The 13427-nt window shown below is 43.5% G+C and overlaps 1 protein-coding gene across 10 annotated transcripts in view; it reads left to right on the top strand.

Moving 5' to 3' along the window:
* Positions 1–677: 677 nt before the first annotated feature.
* The window catches only part of Cobll1 (cordon-bleu WH2 repeat protein like 1), a 140130-nt gene continuing 127380 nt past the window's right edge, over positions 678–13427 (top strand). For 7 of the 10 annotated variants that reach the window (XM_055600420.1, XM_055600430.1, XM_055600421.1 and 4 more), the window contains exon 1: positions 678–894. In XM_055600420.1, the coding sequence (XP_055456395.1) occupies positions 818–894 (77 nt within the window). In that variant the 5' untranslated portion in view covers positions 678–817. The remainder of the gene's footprint in view (positions 895–13427) is intronic. The other 3 variants (XM_055600425.1, XM_055600426.1, XM_055600429.1) reach the window with 2 other exon arrangements.

Here is a 13427-nt window from a genome sequence, read left to right on the forward strand (position 1 = left end):
TCCGCCCACTGTCCCTTAGGGGTTCGCGGGGTTTCCCAAAGCTGGCTGTGGGGACTACAAAGAGCCGCCTAGAGGTTTCCTCTCCTCCGGCCTCCCCAGCGGTACTCAACGCCCCATGTCCCAGCGGGGGAAAGGAGGGGGGAAAGGAAATTCCTCCTCGCTCGGCGTCCCCTCTCCGGCTCGCTGCCCCGCTCGCTCCGATGCCGACCTCGTCATCCTCAGTTGTGCAGGGAGAGGTGGCCAAGGAGGCTGCGAGCTCGGGGCTCCCGGCAGGGCCATGGGGCAGGGTGAGCGGGGGCGCTCGCCAACGGTGCGGGGGGCGGGGAGGAGCGGAGCTCAGGGCGGAGTGCGCGGGGACAGGACGGCCAGGGTCCCCCTAGAGCCTGCAGTGGCTTGGGAAAGCGGGGGGCGCTGTGGCCCGCCGCTCCCCGGGAAAAGTTTGCCCAGGCTTCAGTTGGTGCGCAGCGGGGCCGCGGGAGCCCGAGCACCGCGGGCGTGGCGACCGTCCAGCGCTCGCTCGCTCGCTCCGCTCCTCCTCCTCCGCAGCCGGGGCCCGGAGCGCGCCTCCCCTTGGCCGCCGACTGGCTGCGGGCTGCGGCCGGGGCGGGGACCTGTAGCCGTCGTCGCGGCGGCGCCCTCGGGGCGGGGGACCGGCCCGCAGGTGGAAGCGCCCCGGGGAGGTGGGTCCGCCCCCCGGCTGCCGTGGGTCGAGGCGGGCCCTCGGCCGGCCCGTTCCCGCCCCGACCCGCCGGCCTCTCCCTCCCCAGCAGTGACGCGCCGCCTCCGAGCCCGAGCCCGCGCCGCGGTCAGCAGCGCGATGGACCGCAGCGCCCCGGATCCCGGACCCCGCAGCGCGCCTCGCACCCCCACCACGCAGCCCGCGGGCTCCGCAGGGTAAGCAGGGTGGCCGCCCCCCCTACCCCCGGCCGCCGAGGCCTCTCCCGCGCGCGCGTCACCTGCCCGCAGCGCGCTCCCCGCGGGCCGCCTGGCTCCCCGTGGGGCAAGCCCCCACGCGGCGGGAGACTGTGTCCTCCACGGCGCCCCGGGAGTAGGGGGATCGGTGTTTGGGGGGCAGGTTTTCCGACCCGGGTTGCGGAAGGCCAGGCGAATGCCAGGCGTTGGGTGAGGAGTCCCGGAGCAAATGTGCTAACAAAGGGCCCCTTGTTGGGGCTCTGGAGCGACAGGGGACACCTGTAAGTGCGCTCCGGGGAAAGGAAGGAAAAGTTTCCTCGGCCAAGCGCTCGGGCCCCGGGCGGACCAGTACTGTCAAGGTGACTGCAAGGAAGGGGCTTTCGGAAAGCTCACGGAGGGCGCCGCAAGGTGTGCCAGCTGTCAGCCTGGCTTGACAGTTCCGGGAGCAGGCGGGGTGCTCGCCTCTGGCTGGGGGTGTGTGTATGTGTGCGTGCCTCTGGCCAATTGGCGATGCCAAAACCGAGCATGAAGTCGCATTGGCAAACAGCTGTACTTTTTTTTTTTTTTTTTTTTTTTTTTTACCATCACGTGTTTGAGGAGCGATTGGAGGGGAAGGGGCTGTCACATGGTGAGTTAATATTTAATGAAGCATGCCTTCCTGCCAAATACGCTGAAAAATCGTATTGTTCAACTTGTGGGTAAACAGTAGTGAGAACAGGTAGTCCTGCAAGGGCTGAGGAGAAGTTGAGAATATAACCTTCATAGTGGTAAACCCTGTCCTAGTTGAGGACGCCCCATTGCTGTCCTGTAGCCTCTATCCCATAAGGCACCCCCCCCAATTCTTTTTTCTTTGTTAATCAGAACCCAGAAATGCCCTAAACAGAGCACGAACATTCCGGAAATAGGAACGTTAAGGAACAGTTGACTTTGTAAGCAATGAATGAAAGTCGTTCAGTTTTTTTTTTTTGTTTTTTGTTTTTCCTGGTTTAAAAGTGAAGAAGTCATTTTCCCCTGGAACATGACAGGCGTTTCCTTAGGAGCAAGTCACAGCATGTTTATTCATCAGAGGCCATCGGAGCATTGGCAGTTGTCTAGAGGAAACATGGAAGAGTCTCAAGGCAATATGACTAATCTAGCAGATATTTAGTGTAATGCTTACGTAGAGGAAACATGCAGTGTATGAATTCGTCCTTTTTTTCCCTCCAAATTTCAACCTTCTTCTATTGCTGTAGAGTTACACTTTCTTTTGCTCCAGTTTCCCACAGTTTCGATCCTGATGTTCATCCTTCCATATATTCTTGCATTAGGCTGTACAAAATAGTAACTGTATTGGTAGGATGAACATGAAACAAGGCCTGGAAACAGCGGCAGATTTATGTAAGTTAATGATGAACCAAGTTTCACAAGACTGACTTTGACTCTGACAAAGTAGCAGGGAATTACATTGGAGCATTTGGTAACAGATTATTTCTCCATAAATACCAGTTTATACAGAATACACTCACAGATCTCATGAATCAGTCCTTTTAAATAAAATGGGTGAGTTCAGATAGCCCTTCGAGAAAGAAATACAAAGAGCTTTCTAGTGGCAAGCTTAGACCACCCCAGGGTGGGGTGGTATGCTTGAGAACTCCGAAGGCTAGTGAAATAGTTTGCTGTTTCTATTTCTTTTTCCTTCCTTCCCCCTCCCTCTCCTTTCTTTCTTCCTTCCCACCTTCCTTCCTCCTTTCCTTCCTTCAGGCATATTTTGCCCTGGCTGTTCTGGAACTCCCTTTATAGTTGAGGGTGCCCTCCTGCCTCTGCCTCCCAAACACCGAGATTGCGGGCGTACACTACCATACCCCACAGAAGAAAATATTTTGAAGAACCTTTGCCCTTTGCCTTCCAAACTTAAGGAAAGACATCTGGATAACTGCACGACCACAGGAGCAGCAATAAAACCTAACAGTATCCTGTAAAAAATGAGTTCCTAATGGCCTGCCTCCTCCCAAGTGCTTGTTATCTCCTTTGAGTATTCGGGATTAAACTTTGCTTTTTCAAAAAGAAAAAAAAAAAGATACAGACTTTAAAGAGGTTTAAATTGTGGGAAAATAAGAGTATTTAGTAGGTGGCAGGGTGCAATCTTAGTATGATATAATTGCTGGTTTTGAAGGAAGGCTCCTTACTATAGAACTAATTATATCATGACTCAATAGCCTAATAGCTGGTGAGGCCTACTTTAGTTCTTATCCTTGGGTATTGTTGTTCAAAAGAAGCCCTCTGTTGTCTGTAATTTTCCAAAGGTTTCGCTGTTGTAACAGGTTATTTGAAAGACAAATCAATGCTGCAACATTTTACAAAGGGGACCAGAGGAATCCCTCTGCTCAACTTCCTGAGCCAATTAGTAAAACCTGAGGTTTGACAGGCCTGTTCACTATGTTCATTGATTTGAATAGTCTCTGAAGTTTGGTAAGATAGAAAAATCTACATTTTAACAAATTACTGGTGTTGAATCTTTAACCCAGAGCTAGAGTTTATAAGCTGGTTTTCTCATGGAGGTTTCTAGTTTGGAAACTTGGGCCCCTACTTAATGGAATTGGAGGGGGTGCCTTTAAGAGGTGGCAAGGTCATTAAGGGGAATTAACGGGAGTGGGCTGGCTGTGGGTAAATACTGTTGTAAAGTGAGCCTGGCTTTCTTGGCTTGCCTTCTGTGCCATTTCTTATGGTCTCCTGCTGTGCTACCTGTACTGTGTGGGGGCAGCTAGAGAGCCCTCACCTGATGAACACAGGACTGCCTGAGTTCAGGCTTTTAGCCTCTACAGCTGGAGCTAAACACGCCTCTTTTCTTCCTGAAGTGCCTACTCCCAGGTATTATTTTATTGTAACATAAGATGGACTTACAGTACAGTAATGGTAAAATTGGTTAGCTTCCTCTTCCAGTTTGCATTGTCTTTATTATTAATCAGCACACTCAAGGAACAACATTATTTTAGGAAAACATTGTTTTTTGGCTTCTTGGCTACTACTTTTGCTTTGAAACATTATAAATAATTGTGATATTGAATATCTAAATAAACACTGATGGTTTAAAATTTTCCTGTCTTCATATATTTAACTCACATTTAGCAAGAGATGGAACTATCTGCATAGGAGTTGCGGCTGCTTTATGGACACCTGCTCAAAGAACCCTGGCCCTCCAGGGGTCTCTGCTCCTTTGATCACACCCCATGGATTTTACCCTGGGGTCTGGGTCACTGCCTCAACTCCTCATCATTGTATTAGTTTCTCCTTCTCAATGTTGTGTCTAAGTATCCACTGGCCATTTGTTGGATGTCTTGTAGGCTTGGCATTTGACTTTAAAAATGCTGCTGAGTTTAGATTTCAAAGCCACTGAATTTCAACAGCTTTGATTTTACTTTGAGATTAAATGTTTGTTTATTTATTTTTCCCGTGAGTTGGTTTGTTTTGAGAGAGCCCTACAAAGTGGAGGCCAACATTGAGCTCTGGATTTTCCTGCTTCAACCTCTTGAAAATGCTGCCTTTATGTGTACGATGATAATTCAAATTAATTCAAATTTGAAACTTGAAATTTCAAATATGAATTCAAATTAATTCAGGCTGGGTTAAAGTTTGCGTGTTATGTATATGTCACACACACGCATACACACAGTGCAATTGATTTGAACAGGTTGGCATTTGTTCCAGCTGGCCAACGTAATAAAGAATGAAATTGTAATAATTGAACCTTGAGGCTAATTAATGGTTTAAACTGTAAATAACTAACTAGTTAGACCTTAACCAATTGCCTGCTGATTGACTAAGCTGTGACCATTAGAGTTGTTTTCTGTTAAGTGGTGTGTGGTCATCTGGTCGTGAGTACTTTCAGAACCTGCTCTGATGGTGGTAACTGTCCAGTTCGCAAATCTCTGCTCAAATTAACTATAGTATTTTGAATTCATCTAAATAATTTTCCATCTGAATATTCATCGATATCACATAATATGTATCCACATGTATGCATGTTACCTGACGTCTGTTATCTATTGGTATCTACCATATAGGCTTTCATCTAGATGAAAGGCAGCTGGTTTAAATTGTATCATGGCATGTGAAGATTATAATCACTTACTAGTTTCCTTGGTTGGAAATGCTGGGTTGGTTAATGTGTCTTTGAAGAGAAGAGCACTGTTGGGACACTAGTTGAAGAGCTAAAGGTTTTAGAGGCAAGAGTAGTAACCAAACATGATTTTCCTTTCTACTGTTGATATCCAGTGTTAGTAGTCAGAGTTTCTTGTGGTCAATGATGGCCCCAAAATTTTACTTAGACTATTCCAGAGGGGAACGGTTTGAGAATGTTGTCACATTTCTTTCACAGTAACATGATGATGTTTTGTGCAGTCTGGGTTCAGTCCATCTTATCCAACCCAAGCGATGACATCATTTAGTATGAGGTGCTGTGTCTACCCATACGGTGTCAGTTGCCTACTGTTCAGTCAGTCACCTGGTTGCCATCTTGAATATCATGTCAGCCAACTCAAGCCACAGTATTTTAGTGTCAAGAAACCATTATTTGCTGGGTATCTCATGCCTGTAATTCCAGGACTTGGGAATTTGAGGTAGGACCATTGTCATGAGTTCCAGCCATCCAGGGCTACAGAGTGAGACCTGGTCTCAAATATAATAAATAATGAAACCAGAAAGAAGCCCTCATTTTACTTAATAATGGTCCCAATGTCCCAAGGTTTGTGATTCTGGAAATTCAGATATGCCGGAAAGAAATCAAGTGCTTCCTTGAATTGAAAGTACAAGATGATTTGAAAGAGACACATTCACTTCACATAATCTTCTAGTTGTTGTTTCTAGCATCTCAGTGTTCCTAGTTTATAAATTAAACTATTTGAGGTAGGAGGGTGTATAGGGAAACATAGTATGGATAGGGTTCATTACCAGCTGTGGTTTCAGGCATGTGTGGGATTCTTGGAACACGATCCCCACGAAGAAGAGTATGCCTATTCTCTTGGAGTAAAGTCATCCAAGTTTTGCGTCTTAGTCCTTCATACCATGATAATAATCACTGAGAGAGAGAGCAGCGTGATGCTGACCTAAGCTTGAGACTTTATCTTTGAAATCATGTGCTTACGCTGGCACTCCTTACTTACCCAGATAAGCTTCTTTCTTGACTTTTCAAATGTAAATGTCAGAGTCTTCGTTGACCTCGCTTTGAAGGATTGTCCAGTTTTGATTATGAAACAAACTTGGAATAGACTGGATGTTAACCAGCTCACTTCCTACTTCATGCAGCTTGGGAGCAGTGGGGTTAATTGGAGGGTTAGGGACAGTTAAGGAAGGGCAAGGAAGGGCTCAGCCACTGCTCTCTTCTGCCTCTATTTGGATGCATTGTTGGTTTGACTCATGGATATTTAGTGGAAGTTTCAACGTGAGAATCCCCCAGGAAACTTTAGAAACAGTGCCCATGCTCTCTGACACACCGACCTGCTTGATTGGCTTTATCTGGGCCAAGGGCATGACCGGGTTCACAGTGCAACCAGGTTTTGAGAGTGACTGTTGCTAAAGATGCTATTTGAACTCAGTATAATACTTTTAAAAATTATTTTGAAAATAGTTGCCTTTTTGGAGAAAGTTTATTAACTTCATCTTACACTTGCTGAATTAATATAGCTATGATCACACAACTCCAGTGGATGCAGGAGTTTTGGAAGCAAGACGCTGCTTCCAAACCTTTGTCTTTCATTGGTAGGTTTAGTATCACACGCTGACTTAACAGTTGTGTCATGTTTTACATTTTGTGCTATGCTTTATACCTAATGGCTCAAGCTGATTTTTATTTCAAGTGGCCTGAAAAGTTCATTATCTCTGCCTTTTTCAAAACAATGTCTATATTGTGTATATTTTTAAAAACTGTACATTTCAACGATTATAAAAGTGTTTAACATTGAAAAGGAGATTAAACTGTATGTTGAAACTCATAGTAAATTATTTGTGGTAAATTGTTTTCAGACTCACAGTAAGACTTGCACTTACAGTAAATGACAATCTTTTGTTGTATGACAGGTATTTATTGTCTATCTATCATTTATTGGTTTCAAGACAGGATTTGTCTGTGTAACCTTGGCTGTCCTCGACTTATTTTATTGACTAGGCTGGCTTTGAACTCAGAGATGTGCCTACATCTGCCTCCCCCGAGTGGATTAAAGGCCTGTGCCACCACACCCAGCAAAGGTGTTTATTTTTGTTATGATGTGGCTGTGAATTTATTTACTGTAAATTTTCAGAAGTAGGAGAGCTTACCAGATGAGAAACATGAAATTGTTTAGTAAAACAATGCTCAATTTCTTCTTCAAAGCCTTAATTTTCTCCAGGTGAGATAGAAGGAAACGGAGTAACAATCCTGTACGGTGTATTTATGTAGAGTGCCAAGCATCTTAACAAGACCTCTTTTCATTTTCATTTTCATATAAGACATTTGTCAAATAGTCTTAGCTCTTTTCTGTAAGGTGACTTGGGACAGAGGACACCGGAGAAGTTTGTTCCTGACCATGTGTGCTTTGCATCTGTACCCTGTAGGAAAAACACCTCAGAACCAAAACCCATGAAATTAGATACAATCAGTACTTCGGTGCCAACTTAAAGTCCTGTTTATGCTTAGAACTTAAGATACTATACCCTACCTCATGGTTTTGCAGACTGTGGCCTGACAAATTATGACCTTCAGGTAAAGACGAGACTCGATCTGTGTTTTTCTTTCTTTTTTCATTTTTAAGATTGTAGCAAATAATACTGACAATGTAAAATTTACTATCTTAAGACATTTGGAAGTGTACATTCAGTTATATTAAGTGTATTCATGTTGCACCCCAGCTCCATACCCACCCATTGTTCTGTTAAAACTAAAGGTTTATTTTCAGTCAGTAGAGGTCTGCTTCCCCTTTTGCTGCTCCTCACAACCATGCTACAGATTTGCCCATGATGCTGATGGTACCAATCAGTCTCTATCTCTCACAAGTGAGAGCCGGTCTTTTGCCTTCAATGTTCACATGCTACGCGTAGCTTGTATGAACACCTAATGCCTTTGGTTTGGTTAATATATGATGTTTGTATAGAAAGATCCAGTCATCCATGGGTGGATGCTTGGTTTCTTCCAGATTTTAGTTATTGTGAGAAGGGATGTTACACAAAAGAGTTTGAAGATAGCTCTTAAGAGATCCAGCCTTCAACCCTTAAGTGTGTGGTGAGAAGAGGAACTGGTGTCTCCTATGGTCCTCCTTCCCTTCCTCCCTCTTTCTTTCCCTCCCTCCCTTCCTTCTGGTTAGGGTCTCACTATGTATTTCAGATTGGCCTTGAACTCAAGATCTATATCATCTTCCTGATACTGGGACCATAGGTGTGTGCTCTCATGGCCGTAGTTTTAAAACATATTTTAATTGTTTGGAGACACAGGATCTTGCTTTGTAGTTCTGGCTTCCTAAAACTCAGTATGTAGCCAAAGCTGTCATCTGTCTCCGGAACACTGGGATTCCAAGCTTGTGCTTCTGTGCCTGGCTCTTTTTAGTTTTTTTTTTTTTTTTTTTTTTTTTGGTGTGGAAGTTCTGTAGTGTTTTCTGTATGAGTTATATAATTTTACATTTCTATTAACAGTAGATAAAGCTTCTAATTTCTTCACTGTCTCAACATCTATAAATTTCTGGTTACCCCTCATGCCAATAATAGCCATTCTAGTCGTGTGCAGAGTATCTTACCCTGGCTTTGATTTTTTTTTTTTTTTTTTTTTTTATTTTCGTTTAAAGACAGAGTTTCTCTGTGTAGCCCCTGGCTGTCCTGGACTTGCTTTGTAGACCAGCTGGCCTCAGACTCAGAGAGATCTCCCTGCCTCTGCCTCCCCAGTGCTAGGATTACAGGCATTTGCCATCATGTTCTGCCTTGGACTTAATTTGTATTTCCCAAATTGTCAGTGACTTCAGGTAGCTTTTCAGTTGTTATCTTCTTTGGGCTACCTCTGTATCTTCTTGGGAGAATTATTTGTTCAGGTACTTTGAATGCTTTTGAAAAAAATTTCTTTCTTGGTTTTGCTTTCTGGTCTTAGGTGTTCTCTGGATTAATTGCTTGTTCTCCACCTGTGTTTTGAGGAGCTGAATTAGCTGACACTATGCATTTGGATACTGTGTTCACAGTGTAGCTCAACGGAACAGATTATTATCTTGTAGCCTGCAAAGCTGAAAACATTTACACATTCAGATGCTTTCTATGGAAAAGTTGGCTGACACCCAGCTTATGGTGGGAAGTGAAAACATGTATTGATTCTTTTAAAAATCAAAACATGTATTTACTTTTAAATATTGAAACAAATGTCAACTTGGCTCTAAATGATTTATACATTCAGAAAAATAAAATGTATCTTATATCAGAGACTTTACAGAATAGTAAATTTTTTTCTTTTTTTTTAAATGAAGGCTAGGCTTGACCCTTGGCAAATGTATTTGAATTTTATTTTTATTTTTTGGTTTTTCGAGACAGGGTTTCTCTGTGTAGCCTTGGCTGTTCTAGACTCACTTTGTAAATCAGGTTGGCCTCGAACTAACAGAGACCGGCCTGCCTCTGTGTCCCTGAGTGCTGGGATTATAACCATACCCAGCTTGCATTTGAATTTTAACATTTAGAAAACATAGGATTAATTTCTCATTATCTTATATTGGCTGGACTTTTTACTAGAGAAACCTTTACAAACAGTGACAGATGTGATTAGGGCTATTAGCAAAAAATGGCCAGGAAGAAATGGACTGAAGGTAGATAGAATTCCTAAAAAATTTATTTCATATTTGTGTGTGTATGTACACATGTGTATGGAAGAGGTTCTCCCCACCTACCATGTGTGTTTTAGAGGTTGAACTCAGGGTCAGCCTTGGTAGCAGTCCTCTCTACAGCTGAGCCGTCTCACAAGCTCATATCTGGTGTTTTCCTCTGAACATATCTTAAGAGTTAAGTCAAACTGTCTTTATAACTTGCAGGGTTTTTTTATTTTATTTTATTTTTGGTCCTTTGTAAATATGTCTCATAGTCTTGGGCCTTTTAGTGTTCTAACATTAGTATGATAGTTATGATTGGAGTATTATTATGAGACTTTTTTTTTCATGACTCTGCTTTGCTAAATTTTCTCCCCCATCTGTTACAATAAAAACAAACTCAAAGTATGGGAGAATAAAATTTCCCATGACTATTTATAAAGGGTCAAGGGGCTCTGCTTTCTGCTTCTTCCTACAGGCTCCCTATCTGAGGAATGCCTGCCTTGGAAAAGGCTTTTCAAGGACTGACTGACTGGTCCTTTGGAAATGTGGAGTGAGCTGGGGCTCCCCAGTTTTCAGAGACTGAATCTGCCCTGCTGTCCATCAATTTAAATATTTAGGTGTGGATTTCAAACATCTGTAAACTGTGGAAGTGAATTTTGAAGTACTTTTGGGATGCATTAGGGAGCAGTAGTCTCAGTTTTTGAGGCAATAAAGAATGTAAAGGTAGTTAGATCACCTTGTTTTATTGAAGCGATGTTAGGTAGTTAATACCTCTTTGCAAAAATCAGAGTTACCATGGCTTCCAGACAATAATTTTTGCTGCAGACTCCTTGGTGTCATGTAGTAGGTGACAGTTTGATGATTTCTGTGTCTTTACGTGTTAATATGCTTCCTCTGGGAGCAAGCTCAGAGGCATGCTGCAGGGATTTGGTAGGGGACATGATCTGGACTACACATTTGGGTCAGTTTCTCAACTTCTGTCAGTTTTTAGAAAACGTGTAGACCCATGAACATTTTTAAGGGTGAGGCCATGAGGTTGTGAGAATGAAGGTACTGGCTATGACCTGAGTCCCTCAATTGAATTTCCTACAATTATCTTTCTTCTGTATTGGGTTGTCAGTTTAAATCAGAGGATAATACTGTACTTTTATTTTTCAAAGTATGGGATAAAATGACATGCTTATTATCTTTTATAATTCCTCCAGACTTGGAGAATATATGTCATTTGGACATACTTAAAAGAGTGAGTTTTTGAAAGAATATTTAAAAAATTCCATATTTGGGAAAATTAGATTTTTTTTGGAAAAATGATTAAAATCGTCTATAGACAACATTTTGAAATATTATTGAACATGAACTTTATACTAGTTTGGATTCATAATATGGGTGTGCATACGATTTTGATTTTGTGTGGAGATTGGCTTCTAAATAGGATTAAATGCCAACATCATAGTGGTGACGTCGTTGTGGGAAAACTATATCCTCAGAGCGATCAGTGTGAAAGCTTAACACTGGCCATGTTTCTTTTTGCTGTTGCTGTGATAAAAATGTTCTGACAAAAGCAACTTATGGAAGAAAGGAATTTATTTATTTATTTATTTCTGGCTCATGGTTCCTAGGCACAGCCTGTCGTGGTGGGAAATGACTTTTCAAGGCAAGAGGAGTTTACAGCTCAGGAGCTGGCAGTGAGGGATGCACCCGCAACCTACTTTCCCCCTCTTATGTAGTGCAGGATGTCAGTCTGAGGATGGCACCACTCGGGGGAGGGGGGGAGGGAGCTCAGTTAATCAAGATTATCCCTCAGGCATGCCCAGAGGCTCCTCTTCCCGCTGATTCTATAGTTTATCAAGCTGACAGTTGAGAGTCACCATCACAGACACCAAGTAATTGGCGGCCTCTTGCTCAGATCGCGTCATTTCCGTGCTTATGGCCTAATAACCAGCGCTTCTGTGAACGCAAATCTCTGTTTCTAAGGAAGTAGTTGGGACACTCAACCCTAGGTGAGGAATTTATGGCCAGGCCTGGAAGGTTTCCATGTGTCCGCTTGGTCTTCACGCACGCGCATAGGCTATTATTTCGGCAGAAACAGAAGCCGGCAAGCAATAGATGAGCCCAGGGGGAGCAGCGGTGGCTGGAGCCAGTGTTTCAACAGCTGTTGCAGTTGTGTGTCAGTTCAGATATTCTAGAAAAACAGGAAATTGAGATGCTAATGGGAAAATGACCGGGCCCCTTCCATTCTGGGCTCTCTGGATGTAATGTGATGTGTGCCTTTTAGACCAGTCAACTCAAGAGTGATTAGGATAATCATGGGGACCATTGAGTGTACTTTCCGACTTGTGGAAAAGAGTTATAACAAGTAGAGTGTCAAAGAAGTAGCCTTTTTTTTTTTTCTTTTTTCTTTTATACTGGATTGCCACTTGCCAGTATCATTAATAGCGGCAACGGTAGGAAACCTGTCATCTCAGGAAAGAGGTTGCTGCCTAAGAGTTTCCTGTCCTTTGGCCACTGTGTGCCTCTGCTGTCTGTGACTCTGGAGCATGAGCGCACGCTTGTGTGTGTGCCCATGTGTTTATGTGGAGGCTAGAGACTGACCGTGGCTGTATTCCTCTAGTGCTCTCCTCCTCTCTCCCTGAGCCCAAAGCTCACCAGTTGTCCAGAGTGCTGATGGTGGAGCTCCGGGGGGGTCTGCCTGTCTCCAGTCCCAACAGTAGGGTTACCTATGGTGCAGCCTGCCCTCCACGCCCAGTGGGTATGTGGTGCTGGAAGTCTGAACTTAGCTCTTCATGTTTGTGTGGAACACACATTACTCCCTGACCCATCTCCCCAGCCCCCATGCTTCTCTGTTTTCACTCTCTTTCGTAGGTTAATTTTTATTGGGATAATTTATTCCCTGGGAACTGTTTTCCCATCTAAAAGGAAGCATGAGCTATGTCATCACTTCAAGAAAAATGTTCAACACAAGAGATCTGAAAGAGGAAATGAAAGAGGAAATTTTCCCCAGTGACATTGTAATTGGGGCAGGTTTTCCCTCTGTAGTGTATTTCTACCTCTCCTCCATTCTCCTCTGCCATATTTTCTCTTGGAAATGTAGTCTGCTTTGGAAGGTGCAGCTTTCAAGGAGGAATTCTCGCCTTCCAAGTATGATGTTATGCGTTTATAGAACTGTACGAGGCCTCGACTCATACCGAATACTAAGGAAATGTAATCCTGGGCTTTGTGAAGACCGAGACCACATTTCCAGCACTCACTTAGGCTCGTGGTTCTGTGACACACGGCTTTGAATTTATTTAGAGAAGTTTTTTTAGCATTTTCAAATTTATGATTTCATGTACATATTTGAAATGCTTCTTTTTGGGACTTGTGTTTTTTTTTTTTAGATGCAGAACAGACTTTGCAAGCTTGAATTGATTGTAATGCTAAAATTGAATATTAGTAATAAATCTGATAACTCAAATCCATTCTTTTTTTTCTTTTCTTTCTTTCCTTTTTTTTAATGTGTTAAGCACATCGCTGTTAAGCACATCAAAAGTTAAAATTGGCCTGCTGCAGTGGCTCAGGGCTGTAACCCCAGCAGTGAGGAAGGTTGGGCGGGAGGAGTTCTATAAGCTCTAAGGGAGCCAGAGCTACGTATGTAGTTTGAGGTCTACTTGTTGCTCAGAGTGAGATCTTGTCTCCAAAATTACAGAGAGAACAACAAAGACAGAGAGAAAGGGCAGGAGAGGCCAGTCATCAATA

This window comes from Psammomys obesus, unplaced genomic scaffold (assembly GCF_907164565.1).
Source record: "Psammomys obesus unplaced genomic scaffold, mPsaObe1.curated_primary_1811, whole genome shotgun sequence".
NCBI lineage: Eukaryota > Metazoa > Chordata > Mammalia > Rodentia > Muridae > Psammomys > Psammomys obesus.